The 22,415-nt window shown below is 43.8% G+C and overlaps 1 protein-coding gene across 4 annotated transcripts in view; it reads left to right on the top strand.

The window, feature by feature from the left end:
• The window catches only part of LOC118211306 (acid-sensing ion channel 1), a 172,620-nt gene that overhangs the window by 125,159 nt on the left and 25,046 nt on the right, over positions 1 to 22,415 (top strand). Inside the window, exon 1 of one of the 4 annotated variants that reach the window (XM_035388420.1) lies at positions 8,814 to 10,250. The exons of the other annotated variants lie outside the window; for them this stretch is intronic. Coding sequence (XP_035244311.1) covers positions 9,645 to 10,250 — 606 coding nt within the window. The 5' untranslated portion in view covers positions 8,814 to 9,644. Of the gene's footprint in view, positions 1 to 8,813; positions 10,251 to 22,415 lie in introns of those variants that run through there. 4 annotated transcript variants of the gene reach the window in all.

Consider the following 22,415-nt stretch of genomic DNA (forward strand, 5'->3'; position numbering starts at 1 on the left):
TGAATTATGTTAGTTTTGGTCTGAAGTTGACCATTCATTTGAGATTACCATTCCCGATATAATGAGTAATTCTAAACATGAAACAAGAATTGCACATTCTGAAGAATGGAGTCCTAGAACATTTATACTTAAGTGAATTAATCATAAGCTACGAAATGGCTTGTAGCATGTCTAATGTTTTTAACAAAGTCTTATGAGGCATCACTAAAAATTCCCTAAAAGGGAAATAGTTTTCACCATAATTACCCTATCTTAAATATATGCTATAAAATAATTGGTTTTAAATTGTACTTCCAGTGATACTTTTACAGCGAGCATCACAGCCATTTACTGTTATCATATTCCCAGTAAATTACAATTAAATGACAGCTACATACCCCCTAATCATTGTCTTTATTACTGTGCTGGTGGCAATGGGGATTACTTGACTAGAGGGAAGATCGCCTCTACTGGCCCACAAACACCAATTCCAGCTATAATAACATGGTTTTTCTTAGCAGCCTCCCATCCGAGTACTAATCAGCCCCACACTTGCTTTGCTTTGCCGATTCAGCAGGAGCAGGGTGCATGGTGGGATGGCTGCTGGTATTTTACAGAACCTTTTCTAATCGGGTAAATTTAAGTAAAAACAAAGACAATGCACATTTGACATATTAAGCAGTTTTTTTATGCTGCCGAAATGTATTTTCTTAGGACCCAGGTTGGGACGGGCCCTTAGAACACCATGAAGAATTTACCATGACAACCACATACAGTTCCCTTTTTTTATATTTTTATTACGCAAAACCATGTAAAGATTGTATTAAATGTAAATGTACAAAAGCAGTAACACTGAAACCTTCAACAAAGATGTTCAATGACAATTTAAAAACAATGGAATAACAACAAACTTCTGAATCATTGCATTTATATAGCACTTTTCCAGATGCTCAAAGTGCTATACAGTAAAGGGGGAACTCACCCCAACCTCAATGTGGGGCACCCGCCTGGATTATGCACGGCAGCCATTTTGCACCAAAACGCTGACCACATATCAGTGAGGTGGAGAGGGACGGATTTTTAAAAAAAAGATTGTTTTATAAATGAAGGCTTGTTGAATGCCTGTCAAATCACTGCGTACACACAGTTCTTTATCATGGTGATTTATGTTGGGTTTCTGATGGTGCCAGCCTGTTATAGTTTGAATTGTACCACCGCGCCACTGATCACAGCCATTGTTTTATATGTATAGCAAAGTGCCAATGCTAAACGGTAATCGTTGATCAGACTGTAAAAGTTCACACAAGGATAACCGTAATCCACGATCGTTGCTTTGAGGGTCACTTTGCATTCTTACAGGCACTAATTATGTGATAAAGTTGCCCCCCCCAAAATTTCTGTCTCCCTCCCAATCACACCAGTCTACATCCGGGACTGCCTACGCTGTATGCGTGTTTGCATGTATGCGTGTGTATGCATACCTCTCATAGTCTACATTTATATGTATTCCAGCGCCTGTGACAGTGACTGTTGGAAGCGCCCTGTCTCTGGTACTGCCAGCTTCAGTCCAGGCGGACTGCGGTGTTGGCATAGCTTGAGTCCATTATTCTTTGAAGTGAATTTCTGGAATGCACTAGTTCCGTGCGCGTAGTAAATCAGTGGCTAACTGAAAGGTAGATCTGAATCTGACTGAACTGCGGTACATGAAATCATGGAGCAGCCTAATCTTGCTGTCAGAGAGCTGCGTGTTAGGGTGCTCGTGTGTGCGGTTGTGAGAGTGTAAGAGAGTGAGTGACAGAGAGAGAGCGAGAAATAGTGCTGTAGTGGCGTTCCTTTGAACAAAGCCACTTCTTGTGAGGTCGGGGTAGGTAGCCTAAGCTGAACGCATGTCCGTAAATCCATAAGCAAAAATGAAAAAATATTCCAAGTTGAGATGAGAGAAATGAAATAAGGATGGTTTATTACACGTCAAAAAGTACAGAAAAAAGACAAATAATTCACAGCATGGCAGGGTTGAAAAACTGTTGGTCTTCTCTCCCCTAACCTGCCCTCTCACCCCTATACCGCACCCTGATATACTCATGTGGGCTCCTCGCAGGTCGTAGGTGATGTCAAAATAAAAGTCTTATAAATAATATTTCAGAATACTTTAAAAAGGGCTCCTGCAAGTGCTAATGTCACCGCATCCATGTGAGCCACCATCATTATCTAATAATGTGTTGTTTTAGCATCTGTGCTTCTTGCAACAGTTTGGCCGATTAAAATAAGCGACAACAATATTAATTCTCACAACTCCATAAGCACAACTGTACCTACTGAATCTGTCTGCTGTTAATCATCTGTGAAGCGTCATTTCTTTGCATCTTCGGCAGCCGGGGGGCATGTTTGCTGACTCCAGAAGCATGTGCGGAATCCACTATGAAATAACAAAAGAAAAGGAGTTTAAATAATAATAATAATAATAATAATAATAATAGAACAGCGGTCCACGCGATGCGAAACCCTGCGCATCTCCAGTTATGGCTTTGGAAAGGCGGTTTGTTCCGTCTTTCTGTCTGAAGAAAGACGGAACAAACTCGTTGGCAGCGGTCTCCAGACTGAAGCTCCACTAAGCCTGACATTTGGCTCCCCTCCACGTTCCGTCTCAATCTGCCAACGTTTTAATTGCTGGTGCAAAGCAAGGACACCAGGTACTAGGTGAGCAGGGGAAAAACTGCAAGCCCAAATCCATTTATTTAAAATAAGCCATAAGTATTGAACAACAATAAAAAACTAGCACGCCATGCTTTCCGCCGAAGGCAAGATGGAATATCAGTGTTCTTTCTGGTTGTTCTCTTTGTCCAGAAGAGCAACGGGTAAAATCAGAACAAACCCTCGACCCGTGTTGGGCCAACACCCTGAAAGGTACCTTGAAAAAGTTTTTCCAAAACTTGAAGGGAACGCATTCGGCTGGCGGGAGGCCTAAAGGCATGTTCTGGAGGAATATTATTTGCCTTGCTGTGCTCAAGCGTTTATAATCAAAGAAGTCTCCTCCTCCGTCCTCACCCCCACCCGGTCACCCGAGTACCTCACGTCAAGCAACGAGCTCGATAGCTAGAGGTAACGTTAGTAGCGTGAAATGAGTGACAGTAAGAAGGCGGATTAGATTATAGCCTAATTAATTACGTTATGTTGAACGTATAGCTTAACTAATTCCATTATGTTGAACGCAATTGTTTTCTTTATTGCTGGAGAAGTTTAGAAGATTTTGGACCGGAAGTCATTATTGTCACCAGCTTCACACTGCTAGTAACATTTACTTACAGGTCCGACGGAAAACAAGCCGACTCTGCTTTTCAATTTTCACGCCCTTGGGGAACTTCAGCTGACACCGCTGAGGAAAAGCAATTCCAAGGTTGACTCTAGTTCTTCAACAGGTCTCGCTTCTGCCGAAAACCAATTCCAAACCGCGATGGCCACTGTGGCCACACTCAGCCCTTCTCCACACAGAAAAGCATGCCGTGCCTAAATGACCTGCTGGCTTGGTGGGTATCGGGGCATTTGGGCTGTTTGTGTGTCTGAAAGAGTCGCTGCACTCGTTGGCTGAAATGGGGGAAACAAGTCCAGTAGATCAGTATTCTGGAATGGCCCGCGGCCAAGAGCGCAGGTTTAGATCGCACTGACCTGAAAATAGTTGACCACCTAAGCTCTTCATCTTGGAAGAATTGGAGCAAATGTGCACGAAAGGATAGGGAATAAATACATGCACTGTATACCTTGATCTAATTCAAACAATCACAAGTGCATGTAGACATGTGTACGTGTGCTAGTGTGCTGACATATCAAAGGTCAGTTGAGGACAGAGGCATTTGACAGATTTGTTTGATAATCTGTAAACATTAGCACCAGCAAATTCATTCGCATTCACAAAGGGGCATTTATCCTCCCTGAGCTGCAAAGGGGGAGGAGGCACAATGAGGGGGGGGGGAGCAGGAGGGGCTCAGAAAGAGGGACTGTTTACAAGCAGCCCCCCCCCCCCCCCCCGAACTGAAGAGCATTAATCTATGCTGTCTGCCAAAACTCTCATCTATATAAGTCTATATCTGTCAAGATTAATGAGAATGGACCACCAGCACAGCAAGCCCTCTCTCTCTCTCTCCCTCACTCTGTCTCTCCCACTCTCACACACACACAGACACACACACTCACTCTTTCAGGTATAAGTGAAAACTGAATCCGAGGACAGTATGTGTGATGAAAGTGTTTAAGTGAATACACCAGTGTTAAAAGTGCACTGTTCTTTACTAATCCTGCACGTGCCCTCAGTGTACAGACACCTGGACTACTGGAATCCCTCCACTACTGACGATAGACTGTGCCACGCCCGCCCCCCCCCCCCCCCAGGGCTGCTTTATCACGAGTTAGCGGCTAGCGCCTGTGGCAGCGAGCGAAAAACTTGCGGGAACCCGCAGGTAAACAAGCAAGGGGGGCCTTTCGGACCCCTTAAAAATTGGGGGTACGCAGCAGTAACCCCCGCTCCCTTTCGGCGGACGGCATCACGCGGCACTCTCTCTCTCTCTGTGAATGGAGGGCGGCGCGCGGGTGATTATTTTTTGGGATTGTAGTCGCGAGCCGCCACCTGCGACTCCTCCGCTGCAGCTGCAGCCTCCGGCGCCCCTTTCACTCCTTCTCCCGTCCCCGCCATCGGGGGGGGGGGGGGGGTTTGGTGGCGCGAGACCCTCACATCCTGCCTGCCCGACGGTGCCAGGGACCAGCCTGCAGGGGATTATGGGAATGCGATTACGGCGGCGCAAGAGAACCTGCCTGACAGGTTAATAAACTGCTGGTCCAGAGGCCCCCTCCTCATCCCCCCCATCAGCCCGCCTCCCCGTCCCCCAAATCCTTGCATAATAACAAACGCCAAGTGCAGAGGTGCAAAGACACCCACTCCTCCACCCCACCTGCAAACCTTACTTCAGCTTTCTCTTTTTATTTTTTTTAAAAAAGGAACTTTATTTGTACTTCATTTAACAAAGTACAATAGAGTGGATGAATACTGCGTAATATAATAATAATAATAATTTTTAAAAACGACCACTTAAAATGTCCTTTATTATTTCAAGGATTGCCAAGCCCTTTAAGTTCTCTTACCGGCATGGTTTTAGTACCGTCTATGATTAAAAACCTATTTTAAGATCCTTCTTGGCTGTATTTTCCATAATTTAATTTTCTCTGAACATATTATCCCACAAACCTGTACCTTCTCAGCAGTTGCTTGTTTCATCTATAACTGGACATCATTGCAGGAAGTTCGGTTGTTGAATCTAAAGCTTCACGTGCAATAAAATGAACCATTCTTTCTGCATGTGTGTGTGTGTGTGTGTGCGCGTGAGAGAGAGATTTAAAAAAAAAAAATTCATTTATTCATTAATGGGCATATGGCCCCGTTAAAATCAAATCCCAAGAATGGGACAAACAGGTGACTCCTGCTCCTGATACATGGTTCTGGGGATCGATGGTCCTTGTCGTCTGGTGTTTAATTGTGACCATCTCAAGTAAATCAGACCTGCATGGGTGATTGAAATGTGATCTTTATGGCTCAGTTAGCAAACACCGCCGAAACAAGGATTTCCATACACATACGTCTGTCTATAAATGTAGAGCTCTTCTTTAATGAAAGTTACAGAGCTGAACGGCGCATTTGAAAAGCGAAATCAATAAACATTCAGCTATTGCATGCGTCTTATACTCAAGTATCATGCAGCGAAACGGCTTTAAAATAGTTTTGTTCAATTTTACCTCTTGTTCAGTTTGGGACGGATCGATCAGCGTCGGTGTTCACATCTCTGTGGAGAATGCCGTAAACTCTGCCGTAGGCATTCTTTCCACAGACACTCAACACCCTCAATTTTCTTTAAAGCAGGGAGACAGACGATACTGATGCGGTTCGCTTCCAAGATGAGACCCCTTTCTCGTCCCTCTCATCCACTGGGCCAGGCTGATGCGCGAGGTCTTCCACTCACCACGTGATAAATTCAGCACAAACGCGGGCCAGAAGCACTGCTGTGAGGTCGAACCTCTCCTTAAAATGTATCGTTATCCATCTGGCGGAATTGTCTTGACGAAGCAAGGAATACTGAAGTTTGAATTAATAAATGCGCGAAAGCGTCTGTGCTAAGAACAGTGCTGTAAAAGGATGATATCTTCAAGCAAGTTGGTATCCACATTTTACGATGCAAAAACGGAGAAAATATAAAACATGCAGTTAACTCCAATGCGTAATTAAATATGCAGTTAACTCCAATGCGTTGTTAAACATGCAGACAATTTCGAAGTGCATTGAGAATGTTGTCGACTCCAAATCGTTTGTATTTAATCTCCAAAACGTTATAAAAAATGGTGTCTACTCCAAATCGCCATTAAACATGCAGTGTACTCCCAAAAAAAAAAAAAGTTATTTATCATGCAGTCAACTCCAAGACATTATCAGACATGCTGTCAACTCCAAAACGTTATTAAACATACTGTCAACTCCAGAATGTTCAGTCCGATGATTTAATGCCTTAGGAATCAGTCACGTGTTTCATCTCACTAATGGCAATAGGCTTTATTTGTCATTTTCATGTTAAGTTCATGGTCAACTTATTGCAAGTGTTTGCCATCTTTTACTTAGCCCAATTAAGTGTCTTATTCAGAAACAGTCAGATTCAGTAGGCCGTTCTGTTCTGTTCTTTAAGACATTAATGATTTTGTGTGAGTTCTGCTGAGTGGACTTCGGTGTAGGTGTTAAGACTGACCGTGACAGTTTTTCAGTTGTAAAAAGAACTACATTGGCGTCTTTTCTGTTAATATTTTGATTGAGACTAACAATTAATTTTGTTGACTGTGAATATTAATCTGGAAGCTTCACCCCTTCCCGGAACCCCAATATAATAAATTTAATACATAACTTTTTTCCTAGTCTATCCTCTAATTCATTTTATCATCTAGATTGAACATCATATTTTGTAGATATATTTACTGAATATTGCATCTTCATTTCTAAATCAGCAACTCAATGTTACATTTTCTTTTGCTAATGGTGCAAATGTTGTGTTGTATTTGTGTAGGTACATACGCATTTTAACAAAGTGAATTTCTGTAAATTATCCTATAAAATATGAGTAAGGAAATGAGTTGAAAACAATCTGTTTAGAACACCAGAATATGAAAAGCAAATGTGTTTCCAACAACAACCATTGAGATTAGGAGAACTAATCGTTAAAGTACATTTTTACTGCTCACTTTGAGTTATACGCGGGGTTTGAAATAAATGAACTACAGAAATCTGAAATCAGAATCTGGTCACGCTAATAAATGATAAAAGGGCTTGCCATGCTCTGCCCATTTGCACTGCCCAACCATGCTTCTAAGATGCAACTACACTTGAAATGAAGCTTTTTTTTAAAGCCACCCACCCACACAGACACAGACACATGCACATGCACACGCATACACACACACACACACACACACACACACGCATACACACAAACATTCTAAGCTGCCTTTCATGCTTGGACCAATTAATTACTGCAGTCTCCTGTTTTATCATGTGTGTGTGTGCGTGCCTGAGTGTGTATGTGTGTGCATGTGTCTGTGTTGGCAGACGCTCTTATTCAAAGTACAATAAGTGCATAATGAAGGTCGTAGGAACAACTAAAGAACATAGATCAGATAAGGTACAATCCTCATAAGTTATCTAAAGTTATGAATATCAAGTCTAGTTCACACTAAGCTGATGGGTCAGCACAGAATTACAGATATCTCCAACTGTCATTCGGTATGTGTGACAAGTCGAATGACGATATCTTGGACATCATAGAGGTATTTAAAAGGTATTTTGACTAAACAGATGTATTTGCAGGTATCTTCAATTGCTGTTCTTACAAATCAGGCTGCTGCAGATAATGAATTGTAATTCTGACTGGTCACATAGCAATTACAACTTGTAAAAATCCATCTGTAGATATCTAAAATGTAATTATGGACAGTAAAGCGAGACTATTAATGTTAAGAGGGCTTGCCATAGCAGAGTGCCTTCTGGATATGTGAGAGAATAAGTTCATGTGGTAGTCTCGGGGACTGTGTGTGTGTGTGTGTGTGGGGGGGGGGGGGGGGGGGGGTGAGAGTGGTGCAGGGAAATGGTGAACAAATGGGGTGAAATGAGGGAGAGGACATTTAGAATATGCATGCAGAGGAAACGAAAAATGCATTTGACAGCTTTATAGGAAATAGGGAGGCTGGGAGGGTAGGAGGGGAGACTCTAAGGAGTTTGGTTCACAGATGGATGGACAGACAGAGGGAGGAAGGTAGACGGCATAGAAAACCTCGTGTGGAAGACACACAACAGAACATAGATCGCGCCGAGATTTGCCAAGCGGGACAAGAGAGGAAGTATATTAGAGACGTCATGGCGTGGAATTTACAATAAGATATGTTGCTTGTGAGCGCGTGCCCCATCGCTGTTGTGTTCATTTAAATGCGCTATTGCTGCGAAGCCGCATTCCGTTGGACTGACATTGATTTTCAATGAATGCGTGAATACGTACGCAAAGCGTATGTAAGTGTGTATTTCTCCTCTCCTTTGGCTTTGATGCTGATGGTCGCGTGGAACCTATTATACATTGGCTATACAGCTATTTATATTTGAAATGAACGTTACAACGTTTGTCTCAAAAAAATACGTAATTTATATTATATCGAGAACCTAGAGTTATGTTTATTGCTTTCATTAAGAAGCTTTCATTCAAAAAGAAGGCTTACTGACAACTATGTGACGTGCGGTGATTTCATGGATAATTGGTTGCTTCTGAATATTTTATGTTTTTACTGAACATGGGCCCCTACCAAACTTCAAAACAAATGCGCTTGTAGCCTACTCAGTTTATTCTTTTGAGATTTTGTTTATTCAGTCAACGTTCTGAGACCAAGATTAAGTGCGGCATTTAAAAATCGCATATGTAATAATGACTAATGAAATTTGTCCCAAACAGACAGAAGAACCGATAAAGCAATCAAGATTAAAAAGCTAAATACCTAGTCTCTGCTATTTGAATTCTCCCTTGCAAGCTAACAGGTCACCTAAACGATAGTAAACATATCGATTGCTTACACAAAATACTTGTCTGGATTATAAAACCAACAAATACTTACACATCCTGCACATCGAGTGAGTTTACTACACGTGACTCCAGGAATACTCGCTTGGATGCAATTGTTTTAAAATGCTGAAAATCAAAAAAAAAAAAATTCTTCTGACATGATTTTATAAAATATTTTAATATTGAAGTCGAACAACAAGCTGGTAAATAAACCTTGATAAAAATAAAAAAAACAAACACACAAAAAAAACAATTAAGATTACTATATCGTAAAGCATTTCTGCAGTCCTACTCTTCAGACTCAATATTTAATTATCTCTGCAACTTGGCATGCGCTGGTAAACGGAATACTTTGGACAGCCTCTGAAATCCTACCACATCGGACCGAAATGCTCAGTGACGAACAGTGCGCGTTCTGACGGACGCGCAGGATTGTTCGAGCAGCTTTGTCGGAACCAGTGAGTGACTGACGGAAGGCTAGATGAGCGCATTCGCTTCGGATTGACAGGCGAATGCTAGAGTGCCGCGCGTTTTCTCGCAAAAATGTGCCAGTATGCAGACGTCCATAGGGGGAGAACGGCATCTCTGACAGAAGCGGGGAAGCTCTTCTTAAAACACACCACCTTCCACGGTTTGAGGCACGTCTTTCTGGCTGGGTCGTACCCGCGCAGGCTGGCGTGGCTGCTGGCTTTCTTGACGACTCTCGCGCTCCTGTTCACCTGGTCCACCAACCGGGTGCGGTACCTGCTGTCCTCGCCTGTTCACACCAAGGCGCATATGGTCTACGCCAAGCGACTCGTATTCCCAGCAGTTACTATCTGTAACCAGAATCTTCTGTTGCCGAGGCGCATGAAGAAGACGGACATCTTTAGCGCAGGACGGTGGCTAGGGCTCTTGGGAAGAAACTGGCAGCTGTCCCCTGGGGCCAGAGAGGCGTTAACCCCCTCGACCGAGAGCGGCCACTCCAGCAACGACCCGCCGTGGTCCCCACTTTCACGCATATTGGACTTCAACCACTTTCTCCCCCCGCCCCGGGAATCCCAGCAGACGATGAAGCAGCTCCTGGATCGGCTCGGGCACCAGCTCGAGGAAATGCTACTGCACTGCCGTTTCCAGGGAGAGCAATGCGGGCCCCGGAACTTCAGTACCGTGAGTGTTTGGAAAGTGCTGAAATTCACCGCAATCACTGGCCGTTAGCACCAGAGCACTTTCCGCTTCGTGTCAACGCGATTCGCCTTGCAACAAGTTTCTCCCTGAAACGTCGAGCCCCAAGCAGAACTTGTTTTCATTATTAGCGTGCAGCGCCACGCTCATACATTCACACTCCAATACGCACTCGCACTTCCTCACGGTTTCTTTAAACGTATAATTTCCGTGTTGTGCTTCCCCCTCCGCTTTAAGATTACTTAAAATTTGTGTTTTAAAATGCAGGTTGAATCCCCACTTCGCACTTGGGTTTATTCCAGGAGTAGGCGCTGTTGTGGTAGAATTTACTGCAGTGAGATATTTTTGCAGATAGTAGTTTTATGTCCACTTGGATCTGAAACTACAAAAGTTAGCAATTGTGCGTTTAATGGGCTTGTCAAACGATAAGGTTTATTTACGACAGTTCTTATTTCTCTGCTGAAAACAGTTTTTAACACCTATTGGCTCGCTTTTAGAATGCAGCGCACAGAAAACCCATTTAGCCTGTAGCTTTTAATATTGCCTTGGTTTTTGTTGTTCCCCATGCTATGCTTCATTACACGGGTAATAAAAAAACAAAACAATTAATGACTTTCACCCATTAGCTGTGTTTGCATTATTAAAGCCATCCCCGTGACTGAGCTTTAGGTGTAAGTCAGGGATCATAATATCAGGTTGTGCTGTTGGTGGGTTTATAATTGTGGGCTCAGAAATGAAGGGGAATGTAAAATCTGATGGTAAAGTGCAGATAAATGTTTCCTGTTTGTGACTTTGGTCAGGTGTTCTATTTTGTTCACTCAGGTATCTTTTTTCCCCCCTATGCATTCTAAAAATCAATAACAATAACAGCAGACCTGGTAGCAGAGCAGGCTGTGTAGTTGTCTAGGACCACAACCATCTCTGGGCCACAAAATTCAAGTTTAATTAAAACAAAATGATTTGGTGATTTATGTTGGAGCACTTTGAGGCCACAACAACATTCATGTTTAGGACCATCAAAACCTTAGAGCTGGGCTTCATGCTGCGATGAGAATCTGACTGTTCATCTTGTAATTTCACTGTGATGTATATTCTCTGTAGCTGTTCATAGCCTGGGCCAGATATCTTCAGTATTGGCCCTGACAGACCACAGGGTCTGCTGGTTTTTCGTTTTCCCCTTAATATCAGGAATCGATTCGGATCCAAGAAACCACATGAGGTGAGTTGACTGTGTAATCAACTCCTTTCATTGATCAATTAAGCGCAGAGTTACTACAAAAACAACAAAAACCAGCAGACCCTGAAGATCACTGGCCTGGGCTCATAATCTGATGGTAAAATGATCCAAACAGGTCTACTCAACATTCAGAGATGTACTTTGATAATAAACCCCTCTGTGACCTTTGTCTTTTTTGGAATGACATACAGTATGGTATATACAGCATAATTGTGTCTGTCTTTGTTTCAGCCTCCTACTGGCTGACTCTTGGTTTGGGTTCGGTCTCCTTGTTCATTTCAGACCTATTAGTCTTGTATTAGACAGATTTCCGGGATCTTTGATTCTCAGTCCGACTCATCGTTTTTTTTGGTGAGATCTTGCTGATCAGCTACATAAGCCGTGTGTTTATATTTCAGCCCAGCAGCGATTCATCTGTGAGCACTTAACCAAAAAAATCAGTTGGAGGACTGTATAAATTAGAGCCGCTCAATCTGCCAAGAACATTCAGCGATGGTGGGCAGGCACACGGTGCTCCCAGATAGCTTCCTCTCCCACATAGACCATGAGGCCAGACCACCTGTGTGGGTGACCAGTTGTTAAAGTAACAGTATTAGTGACAGCCTGTGGAGATTGAATCAGCAGTGGCTTTACTCATGCAATGGGAAGTTAATCTGTAATATTCTTCACATTTTATAGAAATGGAATATACTGAAATACACTACATTTCCAAAAGTATGTGGACACCCCTTCTAATTAGTGGTTTTGGCTATTTCAGCCATGCCCATTGCTACCGGGTGCATAAAATCAAGCATACAGCCATGCAATCTCCATTGATAAACATTAGCAGTGGAATGGGTCGTACTGAAGAGCTCAGTGTCTTTCAATGTGGCACTGTTATAGGATGTCTAGGATAGGATGTTACAGGAATTTCTGTCCTGCTTGAGCTGCCCCAGTCAACTGTAAGTGCAGTTATGTGTAAGAGCAACAACGTATGGTAGCAACAACAGCTCAGCCGCAGAGTGGTAGGTCGCACAAGTGCTAAAGCATGTAGCGCATAAAAATGATCTGTTTCTGTGGCCGAGCAGTCGTGCACAAGCCGAAGATCACCATGCGTAATGCCACGCGTTGGCTGGAGTGGTGTAAAGCACACCGCAATTGAACTCTGGAGCGTGGAAATGCATTCTCTGGAGTGATGAATCACGCTTCACTCTCTGGCAGTCTGATGGAAGAATCTGGGTTTGGTGAAATGCATAGTGTGAACAGTATTGGCCCAAATAGCGCCGACTGTAAAGATTGGTGGTGGAGGAATGATAGTCTGGGGCTGTTTTGCATGGTTTGGGCTTGGCCCCTTAGTTCCAGCGAAAGGAGATCTTAATGTTACAATGATATTCTAGAGAATTGTGTAATTCCAACTTTGTGGCAACAGTTTTGGCAAAGGCCCTTTCCTGTTTATTAGTAGGTGATTCTGCAGATACACCCCCCACGCATGACACAGTGGATGATAGTGTCTATCTGGGCATTCATAAAAAACATTTTTTCACCACTAAAAATGTGTATACTGTCATAGCAACAAGACAAAGCCAAAAATAGCCGAAGGTGTGCCAGCACAGCTGTGAAAAATGCTGCTCAATGAAGACTGAGATAAACAAGAGGAATTGTAGTAGAATTATATTATGGCATTCTACTGTCAATATATGTGACTAAATATGGAGTAAATGTAAAATCTTACCTTTGGTTTTACATGTAAAGATGTCCCTTTCAAGGTTCAGTGGTGATTTATTGTCTTCAACAATCCGTTTTGGAAATGTTCATTTGTAACGCCTGTGTACCTTCCAAAATATGTGTGCGTAATACCACACATATTGTTTACGGTGTTGTCGATGATCATTGAATGATCATTTTATAGCCCAGCATGACTGAAAGTTGTGAATCATCAGCCGTATTCATTGTGAGGCTGCAGTAAAAGACACTGCACCTGGCGAAACATTATCAATGAGTTTAGTAATTTCTTGGAAAATATTATTATTCTTGAGAACTTCTGAGCATGGCTAAGGCATATGTTTGCTGATGGACTCAGCTGATACTGTTTTCTGAACAAAGTCAGAAGAGGATAACAACAGCATTGATTCTCTCTGTCTCTGTCCACTGAACACTGATAAAAATGTCTTTGTCGATATGTAACAAGGATATTTCACACTGTAACATAAGCATTCACTGATAGCTCAGTCGGTTGTTCAATAGGGTTTGTGTTCAATATACCTCATTAAGAACACTTCCACTTAAAAATATGACAAATACTTTCATTTACTTGTCATTCATGGCAAATGAAAAGTGACTGAATACATGCCTGTGTATTTCTTTCTGCTGGAAGGTATGTGTGTTTGCTTTTCTCTTTCATAGCCTACATTTATATGCGTTACTATTATCACTCATAAAAAAGTGCAAAAAGAACTGATATCTGAAGAAAAACATATTTTAAACATAAGAAATACCAAGTTACTCACACATAGCACTGCCATTAATTCAAACTTGCTAAATCAAGGCTGCCATTAAAAGTATTGATATCACAATTAGGCTGTTACAAGAAACAATATTGGTTATCTTAGCTCACACAAATTCAACATACTGTATTCCAAAGCAATGCTATCCAATGTTTCCTCAATTATTTCAGGTAATTTGGCCCTATGTGTACAAGCATACAGTACATGAGAATGGTTTGGACTGATATATATATATATATATTTATTTCCCATAAATTACCCAGATTTGTCAATTTCAAGGTTGTACAGTCATAATATGTAAATGTTTCTGATTATAAATAAGCCCGCGGTGTGCAAGGGGAAAAAGTGTCTCCTGAACTGCGGTGCTAGTCTCCCAATTATCTGTCCCAACTGAAGCACTGGATGATGGGTTGTGTTGTCCTTAGAGCGGCCTAGATGGACTACAGCGGTGTGCGCTTGGTGTGTGTTATGCCGCTGCACAACAGTCAGAATAAGAGGGAGAGGTGTTCTATCCATCACTGCCTTGTCGTTCGCGGTCGGACGGAGGCTTGTTTGCTTTTCGGCGAAGCGGAGAAAAGCCCCCGGCGAGTTAGAGGAGCGAAGGCTCGCTATCTCGGGGTAGCAGAGCGAGGCTCGGGCCGGGGAAGATGAGAAGGTATTGAGAATCGATGAGGCGGCACGCCGCTCAGAAGGAGGGTACATCTGTCGCACGTTAGCAGCGAACATCTGAGGGAAAGACAGAGTGAGGGTAGAAGTTCCGTGGGATCTTGAGTAAGGGGTGCGGGGTCACACAGGAGGCTGGGAAAGCTTCCCTCTGCTGCCTTGCTCTCTTGAAGAGGGGTCCCCTGCCCTGGTCCTGGAGGGCCACAGGGTCTGCTAGAGTCCCCAGCCCTGGTCCTGGAGAGCCGCAGGGTGTGCAGATTGGTATTATTTTCACATTAAACATTCAGTTCAAACCCAAGAAATCAGGTGAGGTAAAATGAGGTGGTTTTTATTTATTATTCAAGATGCAAGCTCTACTTCTGAGATAACATGGCATTTAATAGGGTAAATCAACCCTCCATAAGCTTTAAACGGGTCTCATCCCAAACAATTAACAGCCTGTTATAACTCAGTGGTTGTAGTTGTGGTTGTAATGAAAACCATGCACTCATGCACGTTCACACACACACACACACACACACACACACACACACTGGGTCCCCAGTAGTTTGAGAACCCATGTTCTAGTATACGTGTGATTGAGAAGCCTGCATGTGTGCCTCTGGAGAACTGCAGGGCTTTCTGTTTTATTTCCATCGTATCAGCCAATTTATACGCAGGAATTTAGGTGAGGTGAGGTAACTGCCTGAAATAAACAACTTTAATTGATCATCAGTTCAGTGTTGTTTAAAAGTGAAATTACACTGACCCCGCAGCTCTCCACGACCAGGGCTGGTTTTTAAAAGTAGTCCTTGTTTCAGTGTTTCTGATTTTAGCTGGAAAAGACTGTTTGGGGTGCCTAGCAACCAAACTCAGTCCAGTTAACTTGAGGCCATCTTCAGAATCACAGGTGGGCACAGAGATGGAACTGGATCACAAGGTGCTAAACTTCCTAAGGCTCCGGACCATTCTGGTCTTCAGATTCACTTTGATAGATTTTCGCCACTGGACCGTCTCAGAGTAATAATGGCAAAAACTTCAGCCATGTGTGTAGCCTCTATTAATCAATGGACACTAATCCTACTTCATTTCCTCTAGTTTTGTCAAAACCCAGCCAGCACCACTAACACCACTCTTCAGTCACACCCAGAAGTTCATTACAGATTTGTTTAACATCCAGTCTGGTATCTGTTAAGGCACTGTTCCAGTGTATGGATGGACCCCATGATCTAGTATCTGTTAAGGCTCTGCTCCAGTGTGTGGGTGGGCCCCATGGTCTGGTATCCTATAAGGCACTGTTTCAGTGTGTGGATGGGCCCCACGGTCTGGTATTGAATCCATACTGTGTGAGTGTCTACTGAGACTGGCAGCCATGCAGGGGGACACGTGTTAACTTGCTGCAGGGTTTCCGAGAGTGGTCGGGTCAGACCTTGTCTACATCAGACTGTCTCATCCTCAACAGCCATCCCCATTGGTTGAGCGGTTGTGTAGAAAATGTCTGTTAGCTCGAGCTGCACGTTAAGCATCTTCCTCCGATGCACGCCTATGTGAACCTGACTTGTGGACTGCAGTGTGAAAAGAAGCAGAAGCAGCCTACTGTTGCAGGTTGCGGGTGTTTAACATGAATTGCCATTCAAAATTTGAGGAAAGGGGGTAGAAAGCACAAAGAAAGTTTAGTTTAATGGTGTTTTTGACTCTGTTCTCCTTTGTATTGTTGTATCTACGTCAGCCTCGATGCACACACTTATGAGAAGGAATGGCCATAATCATAGCGGCTTTCTGACAATGCTGCCAAACGGCTTGGCCTCCTTCAGAAAGGATTCAGAAAGCGACTCACGGTGCCCGTGAATAACTCCTGCCGAGATGAAACGGCTGTTGACTTTATATTTTACCATTTAGTACACACTGTCAACCCGAGAGCATTAAACAGATTACATTTTACATGCGCTCGTTTGTACAGATGAATGTTTTTTTCCTGAAGCAATTCAGATTAAGTACCTTGCTCAGTGGTACAACGCCGGTGGCCCAACTGAGAATGGAATCCTGTAACTTGTGATTTACTGGCCCGGCTACAGGACCGTTATACTACGCTGCTGCCCTCTTCAATCTCCTCCTGTCGATTTTCTTTGCGGGACCGGGGAAGAGCAGCTGTCAGTTGAAGCGAGAAAAAATGGAGATCTGAAGTGTCTGAAATGGCATATTTTTTCATTGACTGTATTAGAATGACATGCTTGGCTTGTTTAAATTAGCACGTGTGCACCCTATCTGTACATTTTGCTCCGCAGATACAATACCTTATGATATATAGCAGTGATGTACATAAACGTGCAGTGTAACTGCATGGAATTAACTACAATACAACACATTCATTTTTGTTCAATAGGGAATTTTATTTTTCCTTGTGCTGCCGTGTTCAACACATTTTCTGTACATTACTGATATTTGTGGCATTATATATGGCCGTGCTTTAGTTAGCTTTCAATCAGTCTCCAGAAATGTTTCAGCACATTGATTGCTAGAGTGCATGTCAATGTCATTACTGAACTTAGACCTACAGGAGATTGCACAACTTGTTTAACCCCTTCGCGCAAGCCCCTTAGTGATCTGCACACCGAAGTGCCTAGATTTCTCAGCTCACCTTGCAATAGCATCAGTAGATCCACATAGAACTATAATACCCATCAGCAGATCCACACAAAACTATAATACCCATCAGCAGATCCACACAAAACTACAATAATCATCAGTAGGAGCAGATGATTCAGAATGCCGCTGCCCGACTCATCTACAACCTTCCCAAATTCTCCCACGTCACTCCTCTGCTGCGATCACTCCACTGGCTACCGGTCGCCGCCAGGATCCGGTTCAAAGCCCTGACCCTTGCCTACACTGCTGCCAACAGGACAGCCCCCATCTACTTGCAGGACATGACTCAATTCTATGTGCCTGCTCGACCACTCCGCTCTGCGCCTTGTAACCCCTCCAAACCGCCCAAAGGGATCACAGAGCTTCTCCACCCTAGCTCCCCAGTGGTGGAACGAACTCCCCGTCTCTCTCTCCAAACCTCCCCCTCACTACCGATCTTCCGCCGTGGCCTGAAGACTCATCTCTTCAGACTATACCTAAGCTAACCCCCCCCCCCCTTTCATGTCACTTGTTACATGTTGCCCCATCCCAGCACTTTTTCGTAATTTGTATTTGTCCTAATACTGTAGCTTATTCTTCTGCCTAGTTTGTTTTGTAGCGGTTAGGTCAGAATAGTGTTCACTGAGTGAACTGTGTTCTTGGCTAGAAATAGCTGTACAAAATAAGTATTGTACCTTCCTGAACCCGTGTTTAGCAGTTGTCTATGACCATGAAATGCACTTTTTGTACGTCGCTTTGGATAAAAGCGTCTGCCAAATGAATGTAATGTAATGTAATGAGCACACGAAAATGGAGAAGCAGGCCAAAACGAAGCCCAGAAACGATGCTGCCATGACAGTAGGAGCCAGCACAGAAGTGAGAGAGTTTCACCCAGCTCTCGAACCTGCTGCTAGAAGCTTGGACTGAATTTACTATCATCGTAGTCATCACAACAGCCCCCGTAGTGCTGATTTACGACTCTCCAAAGACTAATCGCTCTTTCTCATCTGGAAACAAATGGAAGTTTACATGATGGATGTTAATATAATCCAACAAGGCTGTTTCAGCCTATTGAAGGAGTTTAAAGGGTAACCTTGAAAAGTTATACTGTTCAAAGTCCCAATAGTGACCCAGCGGGCAAAGCTATACCCGCTGGTCCAAACGAATCTTGCCTCAGTGCTACTTTGTGAAATTATTTTGTCTTTATTTAACCAACAGAAAGTTTTGAGTTTGGATTTGGCAAGAATTTGCCAAATAGGAAGCCCTGATAGGTCTAATGATTTTATGTGCACTGGGTAGTTTGTGGTTGTAAAATTCACTAAAGGGATTTTACAAAGTGATTTTTCAGGTTAAGTTCTGTCAGTAGAACAAGGGGGCATAGTTGGAATTTAGTTAAAGCTAAATTCTACATGGATAAGAGGAAGTCCTTTTTGATTGATGATTATATGTTTTACATAACACATAATATGTCAAGATGTATTTTATGCTCAAAATACACATGGAACAAAACACCTTTCTAGGTTTAGGGAGGGCAGGCCACATTCTTCTAAACAATATAATATTGCATCCAGTTCACTGTTCCTTTCTCTAAGGCCATAATCTAAACACTAGATGTCTGACAGTACTGTCGTTTTGTGTAATTGGGGATGTCAGGATGCCCTATGCCCCACAAACCCAGTTCTGAACAAAAGCCCTGGTGATGCAAACAATTCTATGTTATAAAAAAGCCACTGAATTTTTATCAAACTGCTTTATTGTGTGAATACAGCCCGTGTCCTATTTTTCCCACGGCACGCAGGAACTGGCGCCGTGGGCTATGCATGGCAAACTGTGGTCACGTCTTTGAGGGACGTTTTGTGGGACGCATATGCAGGAGGTGCTTCGTTTTGTGGGACGCATGCGCAGGTGGAGCTTCGTTTAGTAGGACGCATGCGCAGGTGGTGCTTCATTTAGTGGGACGCATGCGCAGGTGGTGCTTCGTTTAGTAGGACGAATGCGCAGGTGGTGCTTCGTTTAGTGGGACGCATGCGCAGGTGGTGCTTCGTTTAGTAGGACGAATGCGCAGGTGGTGCTTTGTTTAGTAGGACCCATGTGCAGGTGGTGCTTCGTTTAGTAGGACCCATGTGCAGGTGGTGCTTTGTTTAGTAGGACCCATGTGCAGGTGGTGCTTCGTTTAGTAGGACGCACGCGCAGGTGGCGCTTCGTTTAGTAGGACGCATGCGCAGGTGGTGCTTCGTTTAGTGGGACGCATGCGCAGGTGGTGCTTCGTTTAGTAGGACGCATGCGCAGGTGGTGCTTCGTTTAGTAGGATGCATGCGCAGGTGGGGCTTCGTTTAGTGGGACGCATGCGCAGGTGGTGCTTCGTTTAGTAGGACGTATGCACAGGTGGTGCTTCGTTTAGTAGGATGCATGCGCAGGTGGGGCTTCGTTTATTAGGACGCATGCGCAGGTGGTGCTTCGTTTAGTAGGACGAATGCGCAGGTGGTGCTTTGTTTAGTAGGACGCATGTGCAGGTGGTGCTTCGTTTAGTAGGACGAATGCGCAGGTGGTGCTTCGTTTAGTAGGACGCATGCGCAGGTGGTGCTTTGTTTAGTAGGATGCATGCGCAGGTGGTGCCAGCTAAAAATGTGTCTGCGGAAGTGAGTTGCGCCGTGGGTCTGGACGGTTCCGCGCTTGTTCAGTCCGCGGGCTTTGCAGAGTGGAAAATCACACGTTCGAACTGCATCTTTGTTCAACAAACCTTGAATTCTGGATTAAAAATCCCTGCTTTTGCTGCAGTTAGCACCTCAAATCCATTTGCTGCCAAATCCTCAGTCTCTCTTTTGCACCGGCTGTGACCCTTAACATGCAGTAGGTTTATCTAATGGCTGTACTTCTGTTCATCTTTTGGCTATGATGCTGATGACTTGGTATTGCCTCTGATCTTTTCCTAATGTTTTATATAATAATAATAATAATAATAATGTTTTATATGCATCTTTGTTAGCGGATAAGAGCTGCTGTTAAGTGTAAATAATTTGCCTTTGGTGAAGCAGAGGTTTACATTATAATCACTTTGCAGACATTCTTGTCCAGAGCGATTCACAGTCATGGAGAACATCGGTACTACTGTCAGGGATGGGAAGATGCAGTATCACAAGGAGGATGATGAAGGGAGGGTGAGGATATAGGCATTCATGGGGGGGGGGGGGTTATGCTGTGCATTCAGTGTGCATCCTTTCAAGGCCACCCACCCAACCCCCCCCCCCCCCCCACCCTTGCCTCCAACCCCGAGTCCTCCAGCTCTCCCAGCCCCCCCCACCCCCCCCCCCCAGGTTACCACAGCAACTCTGGCTAGCTTCACTTCATCCACCCCTTACCAGCCTCCCCCCCCCCCCCAACTGCCATTTGTCAATCATGGCCTGACAGCCCTCAGTCGATGGGGATTCTAGATGTCAGTGAGATGGAGGCACTTTCACTCTTAGCTCGTGCATTCGTTTATTCTTGCAAAACTGAATCAGCAGGGCAGTGACTAAAATACGTTATTTGCTTTTCTCTGAGAAAGAGGGAGTTAGAGAGAGGGCGAGGGGGGACAGAGGAAGGAAGTAAATAGACGGTGGGGGGGGGGGGTAAGAGAGGGAGGTAAACAGACAGAGAAAGATATATAAAGATGCCGAGACAGAGAGAAGTCTTTGTTCTCAGAGCCGATTTCTACATGACAGACCGTTCCTGACATACCCTCTGACTTAGATCGATGCTGCTTCGATTTCCCGCTCAGTTTTTTCTTTAGTGCCACAAAGTGGATGGGGCAATTAATAGCGGACGGGTAGCAGCAGTGACCTTTCAGTCCGGGGCACTTTCTCTTTGTCTTCTGCGACATCTTTCACGGGGATTCAGTGTTTTTCCCCATATTATTTTTTTCCCCCCTGATACAGAACGCTGAGAAGCAAAGGAGTGTGACCGCTGCCGTTTTCAACCCATCACGGTACCGAGAACTCAGACCGCTTTTCCGTTCACGGTGTTGTGTTTTTTCCTCCTCCTCCTCCTCCTCCTCCTCCTCCTCTTCTTTTGGAGCTGGTGTAAACGAGCATTCGTGGCGGAGCGTGCTCCTCATTCAACTTCAGAAATTGCTCTTTGAGAAGGTCAGCTGCCCTGATGGATATTTATAAACCGAATGGCGTCACACCCAGTGAGATTCACCGTTGGGATGCTACAGAGTGCGCGTCTGCCTTTTGCTTAGTGATGAGTTTCGAAACAATGATGCTGCGGACAAACTCTGTTTCCCCAAATTTTTTTGCCCTTTGGAATTTAATGGCTTGACCTTGTGATTTTGCTACGCCGGAAAAATCTGGCCATTGGTCGGTCCAAGTCTTGGGCTGTTCCCCACTCATGTCCAGGTCCAGTCAGTTACTTTAGGAGAACATTTTGCTTTAAATTACATTTACATTCAACAAAAGTACTTATGAGGATTATCCTTCTAGCTTTTTATCCTCCTGACTACTTTTTCTTTGTTTCTGTCTGTAGTGTTTTATATGTTGTTCAACGCATGGGTGTATAATTGAATGGAGAGTTGAATGGAGGCCAATGTTGTACAGCATTATAGACAGACTACCAGCCTACAATCACCAGGATGGAGGAATACCCACGGGGCCACAGCTGAGGGCTGAGACTGTGCTCACTGTCGTGTGTGAGCAGCCTGAAGATTTCTAAACCCCCAGTACAGTTACCTCAGACCCCAGAAACTCTCTCTCTCTTTCTCTGTTGTTTTTACTTTCTCTCTTCTCACTTTCATTCTCTTGCCCTTTTTTCTGTCTCTCTCTATCCACCTCTTTCTGTTTTTTTTATTTATCTGTCCCTCTCTGAAATGCAAACTCAAGTAAGCTTTCTTAGCATGGCAATAGTGCCATGGTGTATACTGACATAACAAACAGTTTAGAGAAAAGCATTGCAGTAAACATGCACAGTAAAGAAAGAAAGAAAATTCTACATCTAAAAAACAAACACATAAACTTGGACTACAAAATATCTTTATTTTTATGTATAAATGTTAGTGGCAAGTAGTGATATACTGTGCTGACAAAGCCACACATTCCTTCCGCTCTCCCAAGAGAAACTGCACCTCTGAAAGCATCTGAAATTCAGGGCAGATTTCTTACGTTTTAACTTGTTGGTGCAAACCCCCTA

Source organism: Anguilla anguilla, chromosome 13 (genome assembly GCF_013347855.1).
Source record: "Anguilla anguilla isolate fAngAng1 chromosome 13, fAngAng1.pri, whole genome shotgun sequence".
In the NCBI taxonomy this organism is placed as follows: Eukaryota; Metazoa; Chordata; class Actinopteri; order Anguilliformes; family Anguillidae; genus Anguilla; species Anguilla anguilla.